General features: G+C 65.3%; 2 protein-coding genes across 2 annotated transcripts; one reads left to right on the top strand and one right to left on the bottom strand.

Moving 5' to 3' along the window:
* The first annotated feature begins 1,348 nt into the window (after positions 1-1,348).
* TMEM143 (transmembrane protein 143) lies at positions 1,349-6,450 on the top strand. Its single transcript, XM_065421034.1, has 8 exons — positions 1,349-1,455; positions 2,093-2,288; positions 2,727-2,834; positions 3,370-3,564; positions 4,112-4,245; positions 4,660-4,939; positions 5,461-5,650; positions 6,290-6,450. Exons 1-8 carry the CDS (start codon positions 1,349-1,351, stop codon positions 6,448-6,450), a joined length of 1,371 nt encoding a protein of 456 aa, XP_065277106.1.
* Positions 6,451-7,984: 1,534 nt separating this feature from the next.
* Positions 7,985-16,150, bottom strand: EMP3 (epithelial membrane protein 3 (MAM blood group)). Its single transcript, XM_065420973.1, has 5 exons — positions 16,075-16,150; positions 10,893-10,978; positions 10,428-10,530; positions 9,415-9,555; positions 7,985-9,071 (listed from the first exon to the last, which is right to left on the bottom strand). The coding sequence occupies exons 2-5, from the start codon at positions 10,968-10,970 to the stop codon at positions 8,902-8,904; spliced, it is 492 nt and encodes a 163-aa protein (XP_065277045.1). The 5' UTR covers positions 10,971-10,978; positions 16,075-16,150; the 3' UTR covers positions 7,985-8,901.
* Between the last annotated feature and the right edge of the window lie 4,361 nt (positions 16,151-20,511).

The raw sequence follows: 20,511 nt of genomic DNA on the forward strand, positions 1-20,511 counted from the left end.
GACCCTTGCTGTGCCCCCCTCAGCTCTCTCTGACACTGGGGGGTTGGCATGCCCCCCTCATGTCTCTCTGACACTGTGGGGTTGGCATGACCCTTGCTGTGCCCCCCATAGCTCTCTCTGACATTGGGGGGTTGGCGTGACCCCAACTACACCCCCCTAAGCTCTCTCTAACATGGGGGGGTTGGGTTGGCATGACCTCAGCTGTTGCCCCCTCATGTCTCTCTGACACTGGGGGGTTGGCATGACCACAGTTGTGGCTTCTCTATGGGGGCCGGTACTGGGGGGCTCATGGCAGGTTCCGGGGGACTCTCACCTCAGGGACCCAGCTCCCTGCTCACCTGTCCCTATCCCCACTCAGAGTCTCTCCTCAGTCCCCTTTTCCCGCCTTTTCCCTTCAAGCGCGTCCCCGCCCCCCCGCATCCCCGATGGGAGGGGGAAGGGGAGAGAAAGCGAAAGGAAGGGCTCGACGCCTGATTGGCTAGACCCTGGCCACGCCCCTATTTCGAACTCTGCCGCTGAGGCGGCGGTTGGAAACGCCCGTTGGAGTGGGTTGGGCCGGAGCCAGGGCAGGAGCAGGAGCGCGAGCCGGGTTTTCGAATCAGCCGCGCGGGCTTTCCGGGAGAGGGAGGGAGTGAGGGGAGAGCCGAGCGAGATTGCCGGTGCGCACGCGCAGCCTGGGAGGCAGGAAGGAAGGCACGCATGCGCACCGTGGAAAGGCACGGGCGGGGCAGAGGGAAGGGGACAGAGCGAGCGAGGAGGTTCTGGTGCGCATGCGCAGACTCAATGTCAACACCGCCTTGCCCAAGGTTAGGGGGCTGCTGCTGGTGCATGGGGATTTCTTCCTGCTCTGCACGTTGTTAACCCAGCCCCCAGGGGCCTGGCTGGGTCGCGGTCCTTGGGCGGAGGGGGCACGTGGCTTGGGCGGGAGGGGGGCACGTGGCCCCCCGCAGCAGGTGGCGCCTGGTGACCTTTGACCTCTGTGACTGGTCCCTGCAGGCCCGGTGACCTCTGACCTTCCTGCAGCGGTCAAGCCGGGTGCACGGATGCGACCTTTGAACCCTGCACAGCGGCCAAGACGCCCTCGGTGCTGCCATCCCACAGCTGGTGACCTTTGAACCTTGCACCCACGGCCAGCGACCTTTGAACCCTGCACAGCGGCCAAGACGCCCTCGGTGCTGCCATCCCACGGCCGGTGACCTTTGAACCTTGCACAGCAGCTAAGCCAACTTTGCTACTCCTGCCCCAGGGCTGGCGACCTTTGAACTCTCCTGGGGTCGTGTCCCGTCGTCCCGTCCCCCCCCGAGCTCCTGCAGCCCCACCCACTTCTCTGCTGGGGCAGAGGGTTTAAATGGTGCCATGGAGGAATCTGAAGAGTCTCCCAAGACCTGACTCCTGGGAACGGACGCAACAGAGAAACAGGCTCGCACTGGCCAGGGATATGGCTGCTGGGCGGCGGTGGGTGGTTGGGGAACGGGGGCACGGGGCCTTTCCCCTCTAGGGGGCACCAGCTCCTTTCTGGCCCCAGAGCGGGGGACTGGCCAGCTCAGTGGGGCAGGGAATGGGACACAGGGTCTTTCCAGGGAGTGCTGGCTCTCATCTGGCCCCAAGACAGGAGACTGGCTGGCTCGGGGGGGCAGAGAATGGGACGTGGGGCCTGCCTCTTCCAGAGGGTGTTGGTTTCCCTCTCTCCCAAACTGAGTGCTAAAAGTCATTCTCATCTGATCTCTGCTTGCTGGCCCATGTGTGAACTGAGTGGCTGGGTCTCAGCCCGGTTCCTGGGCGAGGGATCCCTGAATAAACAGTCCCCATGCCCGACCCCAGAGAGGCTGCATCTCCCCACCAAGCAAGGGGTTGCTGTATAAACAGCCACTGTGCCCCACCCCAGAGAGGCCGCATCTCAGCACCGGGTGAGGCGGTCCCCGTACAAACAGCCCCTGTGCCCGCATCTAAGTGCCCAGCAAGGGATCCCTATATAAACCGGCCCCGAGACCCACAGTTTGGCTGAGGATTGAGCTGGCCACAGAGCTGGAGCTGCCCACTGCAGGGCTATGGCGGCTGTGTTGTGTTGGGCTGATGCCTCCCTCTCTTGCAGGATGCTGGGTGTGGCTTGGGCCGCCCTGGGGACAGGGGTGCCGGGGCCGCCCCGCCGTGGCACGGCCTCCCTCGCCTCCCGGATGGCAGAGTACCGGAGGATGTGGAAGCCTGTGGAGCCCCAGGGGTGGGCTGAGCAGTACAGGGAGCGGTTCATCCCCTTCACCAAGGGGCAGCTGGTCAGCACCCTTCTCAAGGTACAGGGCGCTCCCCCGGGGGCCACAAAGCGAAGCAGGGCCAGGCTGGGGCAGCACGCCGAGGGGAGACCGTTGGGAAACACCTGGCGGCAGCAGGGTGGGTGACTTGGTACAGGGCAATCCCCTCTGAGTCAGAGCCGATCTCACCCCAGAGGGGTCGCTGTATAAAGAGCCCCACCCCAGAGGTGGTTGCATCTCAGCACCGGGCGTGGGGTCCCTGTATAAACAGCCCCGCCCCAGAGGCGGTCGCAGCTCAGTGTCAGGCGAGGGGTCTCTATATAAACAGCCATACCGCTCCACCCCAGAGGTGCCTGCCTCTCAATTAGGCGGTCGGAGCAGCACAGGAGACGGCTCTCGCACACAGCACAGGATATACCTCTGAGATCTGGGGATGCCGGCCCCTGGTGAATCCACACTTGGCGCTAACTGTCCCTCCAGGAGTTCCACTCTTCCAGCGACGCCGAGCGCGCCTCCTTCCTGGCCTTCGTGGCGCGGGTGGACTCTTCCCTCCTGCATCGCTACCATTCCCTCCTGGGGCGCTTGCAGGTAAGGTGTCTGTTGTACGGAGTCCCCTTCGGAATAGCTAAGCCGGGCTGGGGCTCAGATGGGAGCCGGTGAAAGAAAACACGGTGGGTAGGGGGCGCTGTCCACTGGCAGTCAGCGCTGGCCCCAGGGCAGCCCTAGGGGGTCTGTGCTGCAGGGAGCAGGGCAGGGGCTCAGTAGGGGGGCCCATTTGTGGATTTTCTCTATAAACAGTCTCTTTGCTCCACCTCAGAGGCAGTCACATCTGAGCGCCGGGTGAGGGATTGCTGTGTAAGCAGACCCCACTCCCCACCCCAGAGGCAGCTGCATCTCAGCACTGGGTCAGGGATCACTGTATAAGCAGACCCTGCTCCTGACCCCAGAGTCGGCTGCATCTCAGCACCGGGTGAGAGTCCCTGTATAAACAGCCACAGCGCTCCACCCCAGGGCTGGCCGCATCTCAGCGTGGAGTGAACAGATCCCTTTTCAGACATGGTGCTGTGGGATCCTTGGGGCCGGGTGTCCCACACAGCTGTACCTTCCTGCTACCCCTCCACAGGCTCTCTACGACCCCATTAACCCCGACCGGGACACCCTGCCAGAGTTGGCTCTGAGCGACACCGAGCGCCTGGCTAAGGAGCGTCAGGTCCTGGCTGAGCTGGAACCGGTGCTGGATCAAGCCAACTTCAACAGCCTGTCGGAGGATGCCCTGGCCTACGCCCTCATCGTGCATCACCCTCAGGATGACGTCCAGGTGCGGCCACCTCTGGGGAGGGGAGCGGCCCATCGGGCACTGCCCCAGTATAACACATGGGAAAAGCAAATTCCTTTCTGCCCCTGATCCCGTGCCCTGCTACTGACCCAGCAGGCCTCTTGCCCCCTGCAACTGCCCCTCCCTTGGTTACCACTTCAGGATAGACCCTCCTGCCTGCCTATAATCCTGTCAGGTATACAGGATTTCCCTTCTCTCCCTGAGCTGTGCAATGAAGAAACCCTATTCCCCACCCCAGAGGCAGCTGCATCTCAACAACGAGCCAGGGGTCCCTGTATAAACAGCCCCTGCGCCCCACCTGAAAGGGGCTGCCTCTCAACGCTGGGCAAGGGATTGCTGGATAAACAGCCCCCATGCACCACTCCAGAGGGGCCCCGTCTCTGCGCCCGGCAAGGGGTCCCCGTATAACCAGCTCTTGTGGTCCTCCCCAGAAGCGGCCGCATTCGAGGGCCAGTCGTGTTGGGAGGACCCAGGCTTAGCAACCCGTCCCGCTGTGTGTTGTGGCTGTAGGTTTCCCTTTGTTCCCCAGGTTTCAGTCAACCTGGATCAGTACGAGTACATCCGGTTCTGGGCCCTCGGCCAGCGTGTTGGAGTCCTCCCGATTAAATCCACGCTGGGGCCTCGGAAGGGGCTGTTCGGCACGGCACGGACCCCCGCGGAAAGGCAAGGACGCCCCCTCTTCTAACCCCTCCAGCCAGGATCTCTAGGAGCAGAATGGCTTGGGGGCGCTGTGCTGAGGGAATGGCGCAGGGGACTCAATAGGGGGTGCTCTCCCCTGGCAGTCAGCATTCACCCCAAAGCCCCAGGGCGGTGCTAGTGGGCGCTGTTCTGCTAGGGCCTCAGTAGGGGGTGCTGTCCCCTCACAGTCAGGGTTGACCCCAGTGCCTCAGGAGTGGAGTGGGGGGCTCAGTAGGGGCGCTCTCCTCCAGCAATCAGTGCTGGCCCCAGGGATTCATCCAGGGTTGCGACCTCCCTTCCCTGCCTCTGTCGGTCGTGGCCCGAGCCATGATTTGGGGGGCTGCACCCGCAGTGCCTGGCCCTAGATCCCACCCCGCTGATGGTGCTGCCCACCCCCAGGCATTATTTCAAGCGGGTGCTGGTGGCGGCCCGGCCCAGGAACGCCCACCTGGTGCTGAAGTGCTTCAAGGACATCCCCTTGGAGGCGCTGGAGCAGCTGCTGCCGGCCGTGAGGATCCGCACGTCCATGTTCTACAAGACGCTGCTGAACGTCACGCTGGTGGTGAGCGGGCTGGTCCTCTTCGTCAACGTCGGCATGGTGGTGCTGTCCGACCTCAAGATCGGCACCAGTTTCCTGCTGCTCTGCTTCGCCGCCTTCATGACCTTCCGCGCCTGGAAGGTAGGTGCCCTGGCGAGGTCGGGGCCGCGCAGTCCCCTGGGCGGGAGATCGGGGACCCCCGTTGCACCGGGCGCCGCGCAGACTCCACCTCCCGCCCGAGATCGAGGCCCCCGTCGCGTCGTGCAGACCCCGTTGGGCTGGGTCCTCTGTACTCTCATAGAAACAGGTCCTGCACCAAAGAGCTCACAATTTAAATAGACAAGGCAGAGAGGAAGAGGGGAAACTGAGGCACGGATTGACTAATTGAGTTGACGGCGTCCCACAGCAGGTCAGGGGTAGAGCTGGGAAGAGCACCCAGGGCTCCAGTGCCCTACCCATGAGACCACACAGGCCTGAAGGCTCCCGTCGGCGTCTGAAAGGAGCCACCGAGTTGCCAGGCCTTGGCACTGCAGCTACTCTCCTCCCAGAGCTAAGAGATAGAACCCAGGAGTCCGGGCTCCTCGCTGTAACCACTAGACCCCACTTCCCTCCCCGAGCAGGGGATAGGACCCAGGCGTCCTGACCCCATGCTCCCCACGCAGGTATTCGGGCAGCGGCGGAACATCCACTCCCTGGAGCTGGCGCACATGCTGTATTACCGCAGTACCTCCAACAACTCGGAGCTGCTGGGGGCGCTGGTGCTGCGGGCGCAGGAGGAGCACGCCAAGGAGCTGATCCTGGCACACAGCTTCCTGGGCCGGCAGCCAGCCCAGCCCCCGCACGGCCCCGCAGGTAGGGACCAGCAGGGGGTGCTCTCAGCGGGAGGCAGGGCTGAGACACGGGGTCTCCCCGGCAGGGGGCGCTCTCACTCAGAGGGCAGGGCTGAGCGGGAGTGTCTCCCCATCAGGTTGGGGGGACCCCAGGGCTGAGAGTGTGTGTGGGTCTCCCCAGCAGAGGGCTATATCACCCAGGAGGGGCAGGGCTAAGACTGGGAGGGTCTCCCCAGCAGGGGGCGCTCTCATGGGCGGGGCAGGGTGACAGTGAGGGGGGGGTTCCCCAGCAGGGGGCTCTCTCATGGGGGGGGGGGCAGAGCTGACAGTGTGGGGGGGTTCCCCAGCAGGGGCTCTCTCATGGGGGGGCAGAGCTGACAGTGTGGGCGGGGTTCCCCAGCAGGGGGTGCTCTCATTGGCAGGGCAGGGTGACAGTGAGGGGGGCTCCCCAGCAGGGGGCTCTCTCATGGGGGGGGGGGGCAGAGCTGACAGTGGGGGGGGTTCCCAGCAGGGGGCGCTCTCATGGGCGGGGGGGGGCTGACAGTGGGGGGGGTTCCCGAGCAGGGGGTGCTCTCATGAGGGGGGCGGGGCTGACAGTGAGGGGGGTTCCCCAGCAGGGGGCACTCTCCCCAGGGGTGACCCAGGCCTCCTCTCTCCCCAGACCCTGAGATCGTGGCTGGCCTTCAGGAGCATGTCCAGTCGTGGCTGCAGCTCCACTCGGGCCTGGAAGTCTCCTTCTGCGCCGACCGCGCCTGCCGGCACCTGCTCAGCCTAGAGGGGGGGCACCGGGCCGATCCCGCCATGGCCCCTGGGTCCCACTGACGCCCTCTGGCTGTTTGCAGCGTGGGCACCCCCGGTCCCTTCTCCCGGCTGCGCTACAGCCACTCCGGAGGGAAGGGCAGGGACAGCACCGGAGGGGGCCCTCTATCGAGCATGCAACACCTTGGGGGGGAGGAGAACTGAGCCCCCCCCATGCGCACACACTCTAAGCATGTTCCTGGTGCATTCTGGGAGTCCTGCCAACTCCCATGCTTGGCATGGCCCTGCCGTTACCCAGCTACTGCCAGGGCTGGATTGCTGGGTCATTAACCCCCTCTAGGCCGCCTGGTGCCCGAGGGGTTCTGTCAGCCACCATTCAAGAAGGATGCTGGGAAATTGGCAGGGGAGCGCCGGCCCATTGACACCAATGGATCAAAGCCCATTCAGCCCGGAGGGCTCTGGCCCCATTACAGCCCCCTCCCCAGCAAGGGATTTGGACCCTGGATCCCCCTTCTCTTTGGCAGCAAGAGAGTGCCCAAAGCCCACCCGGCCGAACCCTCCCTGTTGTGTGCCCGGACCCCAGCGCTGGCTGCCGGTGGCACATGGATTCGCACCCGGCGCCTCTCTTGGAGCAAGCGACTGCACTGCTGCGAGAGGAGTGAGATCGGCCCGCCCGAGCCAGCGGGGCTGCATGCAGAATTCAGGCCGTGATTTCAGACCTGCCGGCCGGTTGGCAGGGGCTGCTTCGCTCTGGCTCCTCCCGTGCTTTCCTCCGCTGCTGATTTTCATAGCGCCTGGCCTCGATTTGTGTGTGAGAAAGAGACTTTCAGGCAGGAGTGGAAGAACGCTGGGCCTCCTTCCCAAACTGAAAGCACTTTAGTCGCCAGGGGTGGGGCTGCACGCAGCACACCTCCCATTGCCTCCGCTGGAGCCAGGGCCAGTTCACGCCAGGGGGGCAGCTGGCCACGTTGACTCCTGACTAGTCAGGCTCTAAGCCAGCACCTTTCCCTAGAGCCGGGGAGAGAACCCAGGAGTCCTGGCTCCCAGCTCCCCTGCTCTAACCACTAGACCCCACTCCCCTGCCAGAGCCAGGGAGAGAACCCAGGAGTCCAGACTACCCACCCCCCTGCTCTGAGCATTAGACCCCACTCCCCTCCCGGAGCGCAGGCTCCCACCCCCGGTGAGCGATGGTAAAATGTCTTAGCCGTAGGAGCCCAGCTTTATTCCCCGGCCTGAAAGCCGCTCTGGGGGGAAGGGAGTTTCTACTGTATTTGCAGTGCAATAAAGAGGTTTCTTGTTTGATCCCTGATCTTCGCCGGGCATGCCAGCCTGCGGGCAAAGCTGCTCCCCCCCCCTCCCAGCGCGGGGGTGATTTCCACCTCCATTGGGTGACTTAGAAAGTTGGTGTGGCCAGGGGGCAGCCACGTGGCCCGGCCCTACCCACAATCCCTTGCTCCTGGAGGGACTTAGTCACAGGGGGGTGTTTGTGGCACTGCCACAAATCGCTTGGCCCGGCTGTACCCACAATCCCTTGCTCCAGGCATAAGTGCTATCAAAGCCACCAGGCGGATCAATAAGGTCACTTTTTTATTGTCCAAAGGTATAAATGACGGAGCCCAGGCGCGGGGCTGCGGCTGGCACGTGGCTGGACAGAAGCCGTGTACTGAGATGCTGCCAGAGGAAGGCTCCATGGGAGCCCGGAAATCCCCACCTTGGGAAAGAAGGGGTGTCCCTCCCCTAGGACCACCCCCCTGGTGCCTACCTCCTTTCTGCGGAGGGGAGGGTGCCACCCCTGTCACGAAGGGGTGGACCCCACATTTGTAAGCCACGTTCTGGACCAGGATGGTGAGAGCAGATGCCCTGATGGGAGCGGGGGGGCCCTCAGCTGGGCACCAGTGCCCTGGTGCCCAGCTCCACCCATCCAGATGCCCGAGTGGGAGCAGAATGAGGCAGTGAGCCAGGAGTTGCAGCCGCGGGAAGCCGGCGCTGGCTCGATCTGAGACCAGGGTGTATGCCCATGGGGGATCTGACACCAGGGCATCTCTGCCAGGCATGGGCAAGGGGTGTGACCCCCCAGATTTGTATGCGTGGCACCCATATTTGTAAGGCACGGCCAGGGGGACCCCATCCCCAGCATGTTCAATGATATGATTGGACAGTGTCACCCCAGGCGGGGGGGGGATCCCCTCCATGACCAGGGTTGTCCCACCCACAACGGGTTGCGGAGAGGGGAGCAGGGGTGGCCATGGGGCCTTATCATGGAGGCAGGAGGGAGCCCTGGCCATGGGCAGGAGGAGAGCAGGTGCCCATGCAGAGGGCGACCTGACCCTGGGGGCCCTGGCATGGGCAAGGTGAAGAGAACTGGGTGTGGCCAGGACAGGCTCCAGGGCCCCAGCAGCGTGTGACGGCCAGGCCGCCATGGGGCAGGGGGAAGGGATCAGCCCCTGGGGGTGACTCCCCCTCCACTGGCATGGGCCATGGTCAGGAGCAGCCCCCCTGTGACGGGGGTGGGGGTCACTCCCTCTTGCGGAGGTGGATGTACATGATGCCACTGAGCAGCGCCAGGGGGAAGGCCAGCCAGGCCAGCACGAAGCAGTAGCCGAAGGAGCCGCCCGGCTGCCGGTCCAGGTGAAATTTGCCCACGTGGATGGCGTAGATCAAGGCGGCTGTGAACACCGAGATACCTGCACCGGAGGGCAGGGGGACAACAGAGAGAGGAGGGATGAGGGGCAGCTTCAGGCCAGAGCAGCCAGGCGTCCGGGCTCCCAGCCCAGCCCCACTAACTGCTAGCCCCCACTCTCCTGCCAGAGCCAGGGATAGAACCCAGGAGTCCTGGCTCCCAGCCCCCCAACCCAACCACTAGCCCCCACTCCCTTCCCAGAGCCGGGGATAGAACCCAGGAGTCCTGGCTCCCAGCCCCACCCCCCCACCCCAATCACTAGCCCCCACTCCCCTCCCAGAGCCAGGGAGAAAAGTGGTGCTGTGATGCGGCCCCTCTGGGGCAGGGCGCAGGGGCTGGGCACTCACAGGCCAAGAGCTGGCAGACGCCGGTGGCATAGAAGAGCCCCCCGCGCTCCATGGTGTAGAGCTGGTACATGAAGAGGACGAAGGCAAAGCTGGAGAAGAGCATAGCCAGGACCATGAGGGCTTGGACGGCATGGAGCCACTCTGGGGACCGAAGAACAGCCACTGGTGAGACCACAGACCCCTCCCCCGGCGCTGGGATGCAGCCCCTCTGGGGTGGGGCACGGGGGCTGGGTATACGGGGACATCACCCGGCGGTGGGACACGGCCCCTCTGGGGTGGGGCGTGGGGGCTGGGTATACTGGGACATCGCCCGGCTCTGGGGTGGGGCGTGGGGGCTGAGTATACGGGACCCCTCCCCCGGCGCTGGGACGCGGCCCCTCTGCGGTGGGGCGTGTGGCTGGGTATACGGGACCCCTCCCCCAGCGCTGGGATGTGGCCCCTCTAGGGTGGGGCGTGGGGGCTGGGTATACGGGGACATCGCCCGGCACTGGGACGTGGCCCCTCTGGGGTGGGGTGTGGGGGCTGGGTATACGGGACCCCTCCCCCGGCGCTGGGACGCGGCCCCTCTGCGGTGGGGCGTGTGGCTGGGTATACGGGACCCCTCCCCCAGCGCTGGGATGTGGCCCCTCTAGGGTGGGGCGTGGGGGCTGGGTATACGGGGACATCGCCCGGCACTGGGACGTGGCCCCTCTGGGGTGGAGCGTGGGGGCTGGGTATACGGGACCCCTCCCCCGGCGCTGGGACGTGGCCCCTCTAGGGTGGGGCGTGGGGGCTGGGTATACGGGACCCCTCCCCCGGCACTGGGACGCGGCTACTCTGAGATGGGGCACGGGGGCTGGGTATATGGGGACCCTTTGACTGGCACAGAGATGCGGCCCTTCTGAGGTGTGGCGTGGCTGGCCCAGAATATCTGGGACTGTCCCATCCCATCATCACCCCGTGGCACTCCCCTACCATCCCCCTCATGCTTACCACCCCCTTCCCCCATTCCCTGCTCCGGGACCCCCACTCACGGCTGTCAGCAACAGAGGCGCACACCCAGCTCTGGGTGTTGTTGTCGTACAGACAGTCATACCACAGATTGACAGTCTCATCATCCGGCAGTACCCACCACGACTGCGGGGATAAGGGGGATTAGCACAGGGCCCTGAGATGCCCTCCCCTCCCCCAGCCTCGGGTCCAGAGGTTACAGCAGGAGCTCTGGAAACCAGGACTCCTGGGTTCTCTCCCTGGCTCTGGGGAAGGAGTGGGAGCTGGTGGTTAAAAGAGGGGAGCTGGGAGCCAGGGCTCCTGGGTTCTCTGCCTGGCTTTGAGAGGGAATGGGGGCTGGTGGTTAGAGCAGAGGGGGCTGGAAGCCAGGACTCCTGGGTTCTCTCCCTGGCTCTGGGAGGGGAGTGGGGACTGGTGGTTAGAGCAGGGGCGCTGGGAGCCAGGACTCCTGGGTCCTCTGCCTGGCATTGGGAGTGGGGGCATCTCACCTTGTCCAGAGTGGCGACGAAGAGCAGCACGAGGATGAGGACGTGCAGGGCCGAGATGGCAAAGAGGAGGAAGCTCATGGTGAGTGCTGGGGGAGTCAGAGATAGGGGGTGTCAATGGGGAACCTGGCCATGCCCAAACACCTCCTGAGGCCTGGGCCAGATCCTCACACCCCCTTCGTCAGGACACCCACCAGGCCTTCCCCCCCCCCCCAAACCAGCCAGGAGCCAGCCCACACCCCTGTCCCCCCAGATTCCTGGCTACCCCCCAGTCCTTCCGCGCCCCACTCCCCAGTCTCCCGTTCGTCCCCACGTACTTCCCGGTTCCAATCCAAGGGGGAAGATTAACTCTGAGGCGGGAAGTTCCCAGCCCCCCTCCCCCCCCGGGCACCATCCCGCCCCGAATCTCTGACTCCCCTCCCCCCCCATGTACACACACAAACATCCCTCTGTCCCAGCCTCCCCTAATGGGTTCCAGATGCTCCAGGATCATGTGAGCGCTGGGTGTGGGGATGGATTTCCCCACAGCCACTGTAGAACATGCCCAGCCAGCATCCCGCCCCCATCTGCACCACTGGACCCCACTCACCTCCCAGAGCCAGGGAGAGAACCCAGGAGTCCTGGCTCCCAACCTCCCCATTTATCAGATGGCAGGGTGGGATACCGGGGTAGATGGGCCCGGAGGTCTGATCTGGTGGGCAGGAAGGGGGCGGGAAGCTGGGGTAGATGGGCCCGTGGGGCTGATCTGGGGGCAGAGAGGGGATAGGATACCGGTGTAGATGGGCCCGGGGATCTGATCTGGGGGACAGGGGTGGGTGGGATACCAGGGCCCATCAATTTAGTACTGAATATTTCCTCCTACTCGGGAATTCCCAATTTGTTGCTGGCCTCTCATCTGGGGTGTGTGGGAATCCCGCCCTCTCCCCGATTCCATCGGCCTCTGGGGTTGGATTCAGGCAAGCTCCCCCCACCCCATGTTTCTGTGCCGGTGGCTCTTTATATGGGGACCCCTCACCCGGCGCTGAGACGCAGCCTCTCTGGGGTGGGACACGGGGGCTGGTTATATGGGGACCCCTCACCTGGCACTCAAATGCAGCTACTCTGCGGGTGGGGCGAGGGGGTTGGGTATACAGGGACCCCCCGCCGGTGAAGTGAGGCAGGCCAAAATGAATCGGTTGTGACTGTGGCAGGGTTCACCCCCCAATTTGTGGGGGAAATAGGGGATATTTACAGAGCATAGACTCAGTATTACAGCTCATTTCAAACATGCTGCATCTGTGAGCACAACGCCCCATAGAGTCTGTGCTGACTGGGGAGAGCGCCCCCTTCTGAGCCGCCAGCCCCACTCCCTGCAGCCCAGCGCCCCCTGCTGAGCCCCCGCCCTGCTCCCCAGCGCCCCCTTCTGAGCCGCCAGCCCCACTCCCTGCAGCCCAGCGCCACCTGCTGAGCCCCCCGCCCTGCTCCCCAGCGCCCCCTCCTGACCCCCAGCCTCACTCCCTGCAGCCCAGCGCCCCCTTCTGAGCCGCCAGCCCCACTCCCTGCAGCCCAGCGCCCCCTGCTGAGCCCCCCGCCCTGCTCCCCAGCGCCCCCTCCTGACCCCCAGCCTCACTCCCTGCAGCCCAGCGCGCCCTGCTGAGCCCCCCGCCCTGCTCCCCAGCGCCCCCTTCTGAGCTGCCAGCCCCACTCCCTGCAGCCCAGCGCCCCCTGCTGAGCCCTCCGCCCTGCTGCCCAGCACCCCCTCCTGACCCCCAGCCTCACTCCCTGCAGCCCAGCGCGCCCTGCTGAGCCCCCCGCCCTGCTCCCCAGCGCCCCCCCTGAGCCCCCAGCCCCACTCCCTGCAGCCCAGCGCACCCTGCTGAGCCCCCCCGCCCCGCTCCCCAGCGCCCCCTCCTGAGCCCCCAGCGTGCCCTGCTGAGCCCCCCGCCCTGCTCCCCAGCGCCCCCTCCTGAGCCCCCAGCCCCACTCCCTGCAGCCCAGCGCGCCCTGCTGAGCCCCCCGCCCCGCTCCCCAGCGCCCCCTCCTGAGCCCCCAGCCCCACTCCCTGCAGCCCAGCGCGCCCTGCTGAGCCCCCCGCTCTGCTCCCCAGTGCCCCCTTCTGAGCCCCCAGCCTCATTCCCCGCTCCCCAGCGCCCCCTGCTGAGCCCCCAGCCCCACTCCCCGCAGCCCAGCCCCCCCTGCTGAGCCCCCAGCCTCATTCCCCACTCCCCAGCGCCCCCTCCTGACCCCCAGCCTCACTCCCCACAGCCCAGCCCCCCCTCCTGACCCCCAGCCCCACTGCCCGCAACCCAGCCCCCCCCTGCTGAGTCCCCAGCCCCACTCCCTGCAGCACGGCACCCACACGGGCACTGTGGGGCGCTCTGAGTCACAGTAACCCCCTCAAAGGCAGCCCCAGCCCTGCCCGGCGGCGCTGGTGACCGGCCTGGCTCCCAGCCCGGGGCCATTCAGCCACAAGTTAGTATTTTCTGTTCTAAATCAAGACACCATTGAAGAGACACAAACAACTTGACCATTGATTGCAGTGGTGCTGGCCTGGGTGTGACTGGCTGCCTCACTGAACGGGCACAGGGCCTCTCCCCTCTAGGGGGCGCCGGGTCCCACCAGGCCCCAGGGCAGGGACTAGCTGGCTCAGGGGGGCAGGGAATGGGGCACGGGGCCTCTCCCCTCTAGGGGGTGCCGGCTCCCACCTGGCCCCAGGGAAGGGACTGGCTGGCTCAGGGGGGCAGGGAATGGGGCATGGGGCCTCTCCCCTCTAGGGGGCGCCAGGTCCCACCTGGCCCCAGGGCAGGGACTGGCTGGCTCAGGGGGGCAGGGAATGGGGCACGGGGTCCCCTCTAGGGGGCGCCGGGTCCCACCAGGCCCCAGGGCAGGGACTAGCTGGCTCAGGGGGGCAGGGAATGGGGCACGGGGCCTCTCCCCTCTAGGGGGCGCCGGGTCCCACCTGGCCCCAGGGCAGGGACTGGCTGGCTCAGGGGGGCAGGGAATGGGGCATGGGGCCTCTCCCCTCTAGGGGGTGCCAGCTCCCACCTGGCCCCAGGGCAGGGACTGGCTGGCTCAGGGGGGCAGGGAATGGGGCATGGGACCTCTCCCCTCTAGGGGGTGTCGGATCCCACCTGGCCCTGGGCAGGGACTGGCTGGTTCAGGGTGTGGGGAATGGGGCACAGGGCCTCTCCCCTCTGGGGGCACCGACTCCCCCCTGGCCCCAGGGAAGGGACTGGCTGGCTCAGGGGGGCAGGGAATGGGGCATGGGGCCTCTCCCCTCTAGGGGGTGCCGGCTCCCACCTGGCCCCAGGGCAGGGACTGGCTGGCTCAGGGGGGCAGGGAATGGGGCATGGGACCTCTCCCCTCTAGGGGGCGTCGGGTCCCACCTGGCCCTGGGCAGGGACTGCCTGGTTCAGGGTGTGGGGAATGGGGCACAGGGCCTCTCCCCTCTGGGGGCACCGACTCCCTCCTGGCCCCAGGGAAGGGACTGGCTGGTTATGGGGAGCAGGGAATGAGACATGAGCAACTGGAGCAGAGTCCAAGGGCTGGATGGATCCGGAGACAGAGCCCTCCTCTGGGGCTGTGTGTGCTCGGGGGGGTTGGGTGTACCTGGGGGGGCACTGCGGGTGCTGGGGGGGTTGGGTGGGGTGGGGAGGTACTGTGTGTGCTGAGGGGGTTGGGTGGGGTGGGGAAGCACTGTGTGTGCTCAGGGGGGGTTGGATGTACCTGGGGGGGCGCCGCGGGTGCTGGGGGGGTTGGGTGGGGTGGGGAGGCACTGTGTGTGCTGGGGGGGTTGGGTGGGGTGGGGAAGCACTGTGTGTGCTCAGGGGGGGTTGGATGTATCTGGGGAGGCGCTGCGGGTGCTGGGGGGTTTGGGTGGGGTGGGGTGGGGAGGTACTGTGTGTGCTGTGGGGGGTATATCGGGGGGCGCTGCGTGTTCTGGGGTCGTTGGGTGGGGTGGGGAGGCACTGTGTGTGCTGGGGGGGTTGGGTATACCTGGGGGGCGCTGCGGGTGCTGGGGGGGTTGGGTGGGGTGGGGGGCGCTGTGTGTGTTGGGGGAGGGGCTCTAGCTGTTTGTGGAGGGGCAGGGATGCTGTGGGTGGGAGGGGATACCAGGGGCCGCATAGTGCACGGAGCGGGGGTTTCAGGGGTTGTTTCTTCCCCTCTAAACCAAGAGCCTGGAAGGGGGGGGGCAGCCAGCGCCCTGGGATCCTCCCCCCGCCCCCCGTCCCCGCACAGCAGCCAGCGCAGAACTTCTACACTCCGCAAAGGAAATGTCCCCATCGAGACCGATCCAGTAAGACAGACAGAGACATCTCCCCTCCAGCGGGCTGTTAACGGGGCAGGTCGCCCAGCAGGGAGTTAAGGGGGGCAGGGGGCTGGTCCTCCCCAGGACAGAGTGAAAGGGGGCAGGTCCCCCAGCAGGGAGTTAGGGGGGGCAGGGGGCTGGTCCTCCCCAGGACAGAGTGAAAGGGGGCAGGTCCCCCAGCAGAGAGTTAAGGGGGGCAGGGGGCTGGTCCCCCAGCAGGGAGTTTAGGGAGGCAGGTCCCCCCAGGACAGAGTGAAAGGGGGCAGGTCCCCCAGCAGGGAGTTAAGGGGGGCAGGGGGCTGGTCCTCCCCAGGACAGAGTGAAAGGGGGCAGGTCCCCCAGCAGGGAGTTAGGGGGGGCAGGGGGCTGGTCCTCCCCAGGACAGAGTGAAAGGGGGCAGGTCCCCCAGCAGGGAGTTAGGGGGGGCAGGTCCCCCAGCAGAGAGTTAAGGGGGGCAGGGGGCTGGTCCCTCAGCAGGGAGTTAAGGGGGGCAGGGGGCTGGTCCTCCCCAGGACAGAGTGAAAGGGGGCAGGTCCCCCAGCAGGGAGTTAGGGGGGGCAGGTCCCCCAGCAGAGAGTTAAGGGGGGCAGGGGGCTGGTCCCTCAGCAGGGAGTTAAGGGGGGCAGGGGGCTGGTCCTCCCCAGGACAGAGTGAAAGGGGGCAGGTCCCCCAGCAGAGAGTTAAGGGGGGCAGGGGGCTGGTCCCCCAGCAGGGAGTTTAGGGAGGCAGGTCCCCCCAGGACAGAGTGAAAGGGGGCAGGTCCCCCAGCAGGGAGTTAAGGGGGGCAGGGGGCTGGTCCCCCAGCAGGGAGTTAAGGGGGGCAGGGGGCAGATCCCGCAGAAGGGAGTTTAGGGGGGCAGGGGGCAGATCCCCCGCGCGGGAGGGGGTGGGGGATACCTGGCGCTGCAGACGGGCTGGGGGAGTCTCTCCTCTTTCGCGCAGGCTGTCTCTATCCCTCTCTCTCTGCCCGTCTGAATCCTCCCCCCGCTCCCCAGCCCTACCCCTGGCAGCCGCCCCAGCAGGGAGGGGCCGGACGGGGCTGGCGTGTGTCTGGCGAAGTACAGCCCCCTAGATTTCCCCTCCCCCGGGGGGGGGGCATCCCCGAACGCAGGGGAACCCCAGAGCTTTCCACCCCCCTCAACGTGCTAACCCCCCAGAACAATGCCCAGAATCCGCCCCCCCACACACACACACAGACTCAGACTTTGCTGCCCGCCAAAAATCATTCCTCCCAAAATTCCCCCACCAGGTAAAGTGGGGAAGCAAACTGCAGGAGTTTGTGCCCCGTCATAAAAGACCCCCCAACATTTGAACAGAACCCCGTAAATTTCACAGCCCCCACCACTGCTAACCCCCTCCCCCCAAATGGACGGCAGATGGGAAGGGCTATGGGACACTAGCCCCCCCCCGGGCCAGCCAGGGACCCCAATCCTGGACAGCAAAGAGGGCAGGTTAATGGGGTCTGTGGAGTGGACCCCACTTGTCAAGGGTTAATAGGATTCCCCCTCCCCTGGGCAACTGGGGCTTTCACTTCCCCATTGAGGTTTGCCCAAAATAAGGAGCCGGTGCTGGGGAACCAGGAATAGAAATAAACAGCTTTTTATCTTGGTGAGTGGTTAAAACGCGCGGATGGGGGGCTGGGAGCCAGGACTCCTGGGTTCTATCCCCAGCTCTGTGCAGGCAGTGGGGGTCTAGTGGTTAGAGCAGGGGGGCTGGGAGCCAGGACTCCTGGGTTCTATCCCCAGCTCTGTGCAGGCAGTGGGGGTCTAGTGGTTAGAGCAGGGGGGCTGGGAGCCAGGACTCCTGAGTTCTAGCCCAGCTCTGGGAGGGGAACGGGGTCTAGAGCTCAGCAGTGTGCAGGAGGCAAATGCCCGTGGATGCAGCTGCGCTCCCCCCCCCCGGGCTGGCTGTTGTGGGGGCCCCCGGTGGTGACCCCAGGTAGCCCAGGCTGAGAGCCCAAAGGGGCGGAGATCGGGCAATAGGAAAGCAGACCTAGGTATCATCATCTCCCCACCCAACATCCTGTCCCCTGAACCCCTGCCCAATCAGGCACGCGGTGCCCTGGCAACAGTCATCGCAAGCAGAATGGCAACCGCTGTGATGGGACAAACACAGATGGGTGGGTGGGGTGTTGGGGTTTGGTGGTTTCCTGTGCTGGGGTGTCGCGTGGTGTGTGTGTGGGTGACCAGAGGCCCATGAGTCACACAGCCCCCAGCAGCCCCACCCTCTCCTGGCTGTATTCATGCAGCTGTACCAGGACCCTGCTCATGCACCTGCCTCCCCAGCTGTGCACCCCCCCGCCATGCACCCAGCTCCCCCAGCTGTGCACCCCATCCGCCAATGCACCCAGCACTCCAGCAGTGCACCCCACTCCCCAATGCACTCGGCAACCCAGCTGTGCATCCCCGCCCCCATGCACCGGGCTCCCCCAGCTATTCACGTGCCACAATGCGCCCAGCCCCCCAGCTGTGCGCTTGCTTCCCTATGCCCCTGGCCTCCTACCCGTGCACCTGTCCCCCGCATCCGTGCACCCTGCTTCCCAATACACCCACCCCCCCAGCTATGCACATGCCCCAGTGCATCCAACGCCCCAGCTGTGCACGTGCCCCAATGCATCCAACGCCCAGCCCTCCATCCACTTCCCAGTCTCAGCACACCCTCCCATCCCGACTCCCGCCACAGAAAAGGGAAGGAGGAACCGCGCATGCGCGGGACGCCCGCTGGAGGACGGGGGCAGCCGAAAGGGGCGGGGTTTGCGCACTGGGCGAGGCCTCGGTGGAGGGTGGGGGAAGGAAGAAGGGAGCTGTTGGGATAGCGCATGCGCAATGTCGGCCTGGCCCTGCTCAGAGTGGTGATTCAGGAGCCTGGCGGAGGGAGTGGCGCCAGGCTCCGCCCCCTGTATTAGCCCCGCCCCCTGGCCTGGCCTCCTGGTGAGACCCCATCACCCCCCAGGGCAGGATATGGGGCCTTGGTGTGACCTGACAGGGCCTTCGTGTGAGCTGCCGGGGCCTTGGCATGACCGGCCGGGGCCTTGGCGTGATGGGGCCTTGGTGTGAGCTGCCAGGGGCTTGGCGTGAGCTGCCGGGGCCTTGGCTTGACGGGGCCTTGGTGTGAGCTGCCGGGGCCTTGGCGTGAGCTGCCGGGGCCTTGGCTTGACGGGGCCTTGGTGTGACCTGACATGGCCTTGGCGTGACAGGGCCTTGGTGTGACCTGACGTGGCCTTGGTGTGAGCTGCGGGGGCCTTGGTGTGACAGGACCTTAGTGTGACGGGGTCTTGGTGTGACTGGACAGGGTCTTGGCATGACAGTGCCTTGACGAGACGGGGTCACTGGGGCCTTGGCATGACCTGCTGGGACCTTGGTATGATTGGACGGGACCTTGGTGTGACTGGACGGGGCCTTGGCGTGATGGCATGATCTGCCGGGTCCTTGGTGTGACAGGTCTTTGGAGTGATGTGGCCTCGGTGTGACCTGTCAGGACCGTGGTGTAGTGGGGCCATGGTGTGACTTGACGGGGCCTTGGCATGACGGGGCCTTGGCTTGCCATGGCCTGCTGTAACTGGGGCGTGGCGGGAGCTTCTGGGGCCGTGGTGAGATGGGACAGTGTCTTGGTGTGACCTGATGTGTCTTTGGGGTAGGGCCTTGGCATGACATGATGGTATGTTGGCATGACAGGAGGGGGCGGACAGGGGACTGAGTCTTAGCGTGACCTGAGGGCATCCAGGTGAAATGAAACAACCCCGAGCAGCAATGGCACCCCCCTGTGGTTGTGACAGAGCAGCCATCCCATCCGGACACAGAGCCGCTGGGGAAGGGGGCAGTGTCACGTGTCCTCCCTCACCCTGTAGCCTCCAGCTCCACAGCCCCTCGGCTCCTCCCCCACATCCTGGCATCCCGCACCCCAGCAGGCCCCCACCCCAACCACCCCAACTTGTCATCCCCGGTTCAGGCACCTGGCGGCTCCCTGGCTCGGAAATAAATGCCTCCCTGTTAACCCAGCCATCGCACCCCCTCTAACCACTAGGCCCCACTCCCCTCCCAGAGCCGGGATAGAACCCAGGAGTCCTGGCTCCCAGTCCCCCGCAGTGTAGACATTCTGCATGGCTGGGGGCGGGAGGAATGGAGGTGTGTTTGTGATTAGGGTGGGGAGGGGGGGGGGGGGTGGAGTGGGGGAAAGGGAGGTGTGGGGTTGGTGGGGGGAATAAAGGGGATTTTCCAGCATGGCTCTCCTGTTCCCCCTAATCTGACACGTCCCCCTTTTCTCCCACCCCCAGGGCTCCGTCCTCTCCCCCCATTGGCTGAGGTATTTCTGCTTCCTGGAGACGGTTGCTAACAACTCGGGTGGTGTGGGTGTGGGGGGCGGCGATGCTGGCAGGCGAGGAGAGGCCAGGTGTGATCCCCGCACCTCCCTGTGCCTGTCACGGGCTGGGCTCCCCCCGAGCCCACTGACCATCCCCCCCGGACTGGCTGCCGGAGAGTGAGGTAAATCCCGGCACCCAGGGGTGGGGGGTACTGGGGCTAGGAAGGAAATCGGATCCCAGATCTCCCCCCCCCAAAACCTTCCCCCTAAACTCTCCCCTGAGCCTCCCAAACCTTCCCCCCAAACTCACCCCGATCCCTGAACCTTCCCCCCAAATTCACCACCGACCCCCTGAACCCCCCCAAATTCCCACTTAGCCCCTGAACCTTCCCCCCAAACTCTCCCCTGAGCCCCCAAACCTTCCCCCCAAACTCACCCCGACCCCTGAACTTTCCCCCGAGCCCCCCGAACCTTTCCCCCAAACTCACCCCAACCCCCTGAACCTTCCCCCCAAATTCACCACTGACCCCCCTGAACCCAGGGGGGGAGGGATAGCTCAGTGGTTTGAGCATTGGCCTGCTAAACCCAGGGTTGTGAGCTCAATCCTTGAGGGGGCCACTTAGGGATCTGGGGCAAAATCAGTACTTGGTCCTGCTAGTGAAGGCAGGGAGCTGGACTTGATGACATTTCAGGGTCCCTTCCAGTTCTATGAGATAGGTATATCTCCATATATTTATTATAACCCCCCCAAATTCCCACTTAACCCCTGAACCTTCCCCCCAAACTCTCCCCTGAGCCCCCAAACCTTCCCCTGACCCTTCCCCCCCAAATTCACCTCTGACCCCATAATCTTTCTTCCACTCCCCCCGATTCTCCGAACCTTCCCCCAAACTCGCCTTGACCACCTGAACCTGCCCCCAGCCACAGAACCACCTGATCCTTTGCTCCCAAATGACCCCACTCCAAACTCCACAGCTCCCTGAACCTTCCCCCCCAATCCCACTCCACCCTCCAACTCCTTAAACCCTCCTAGCC

The sequence above is a fragment of the Emys orbicularis genome, chromosome 21, assembly GCF_028017835.1.
Source record: "Emys orbicularis isolate rEmyOrb1 chromosome 21, rEmyOrb1.hap1, whole genome shotgun sequence".
NCBI lineage: Eukaryota > Metazoa > Chordata > Testudines > Emydidae > Emys > Emys orbicularis.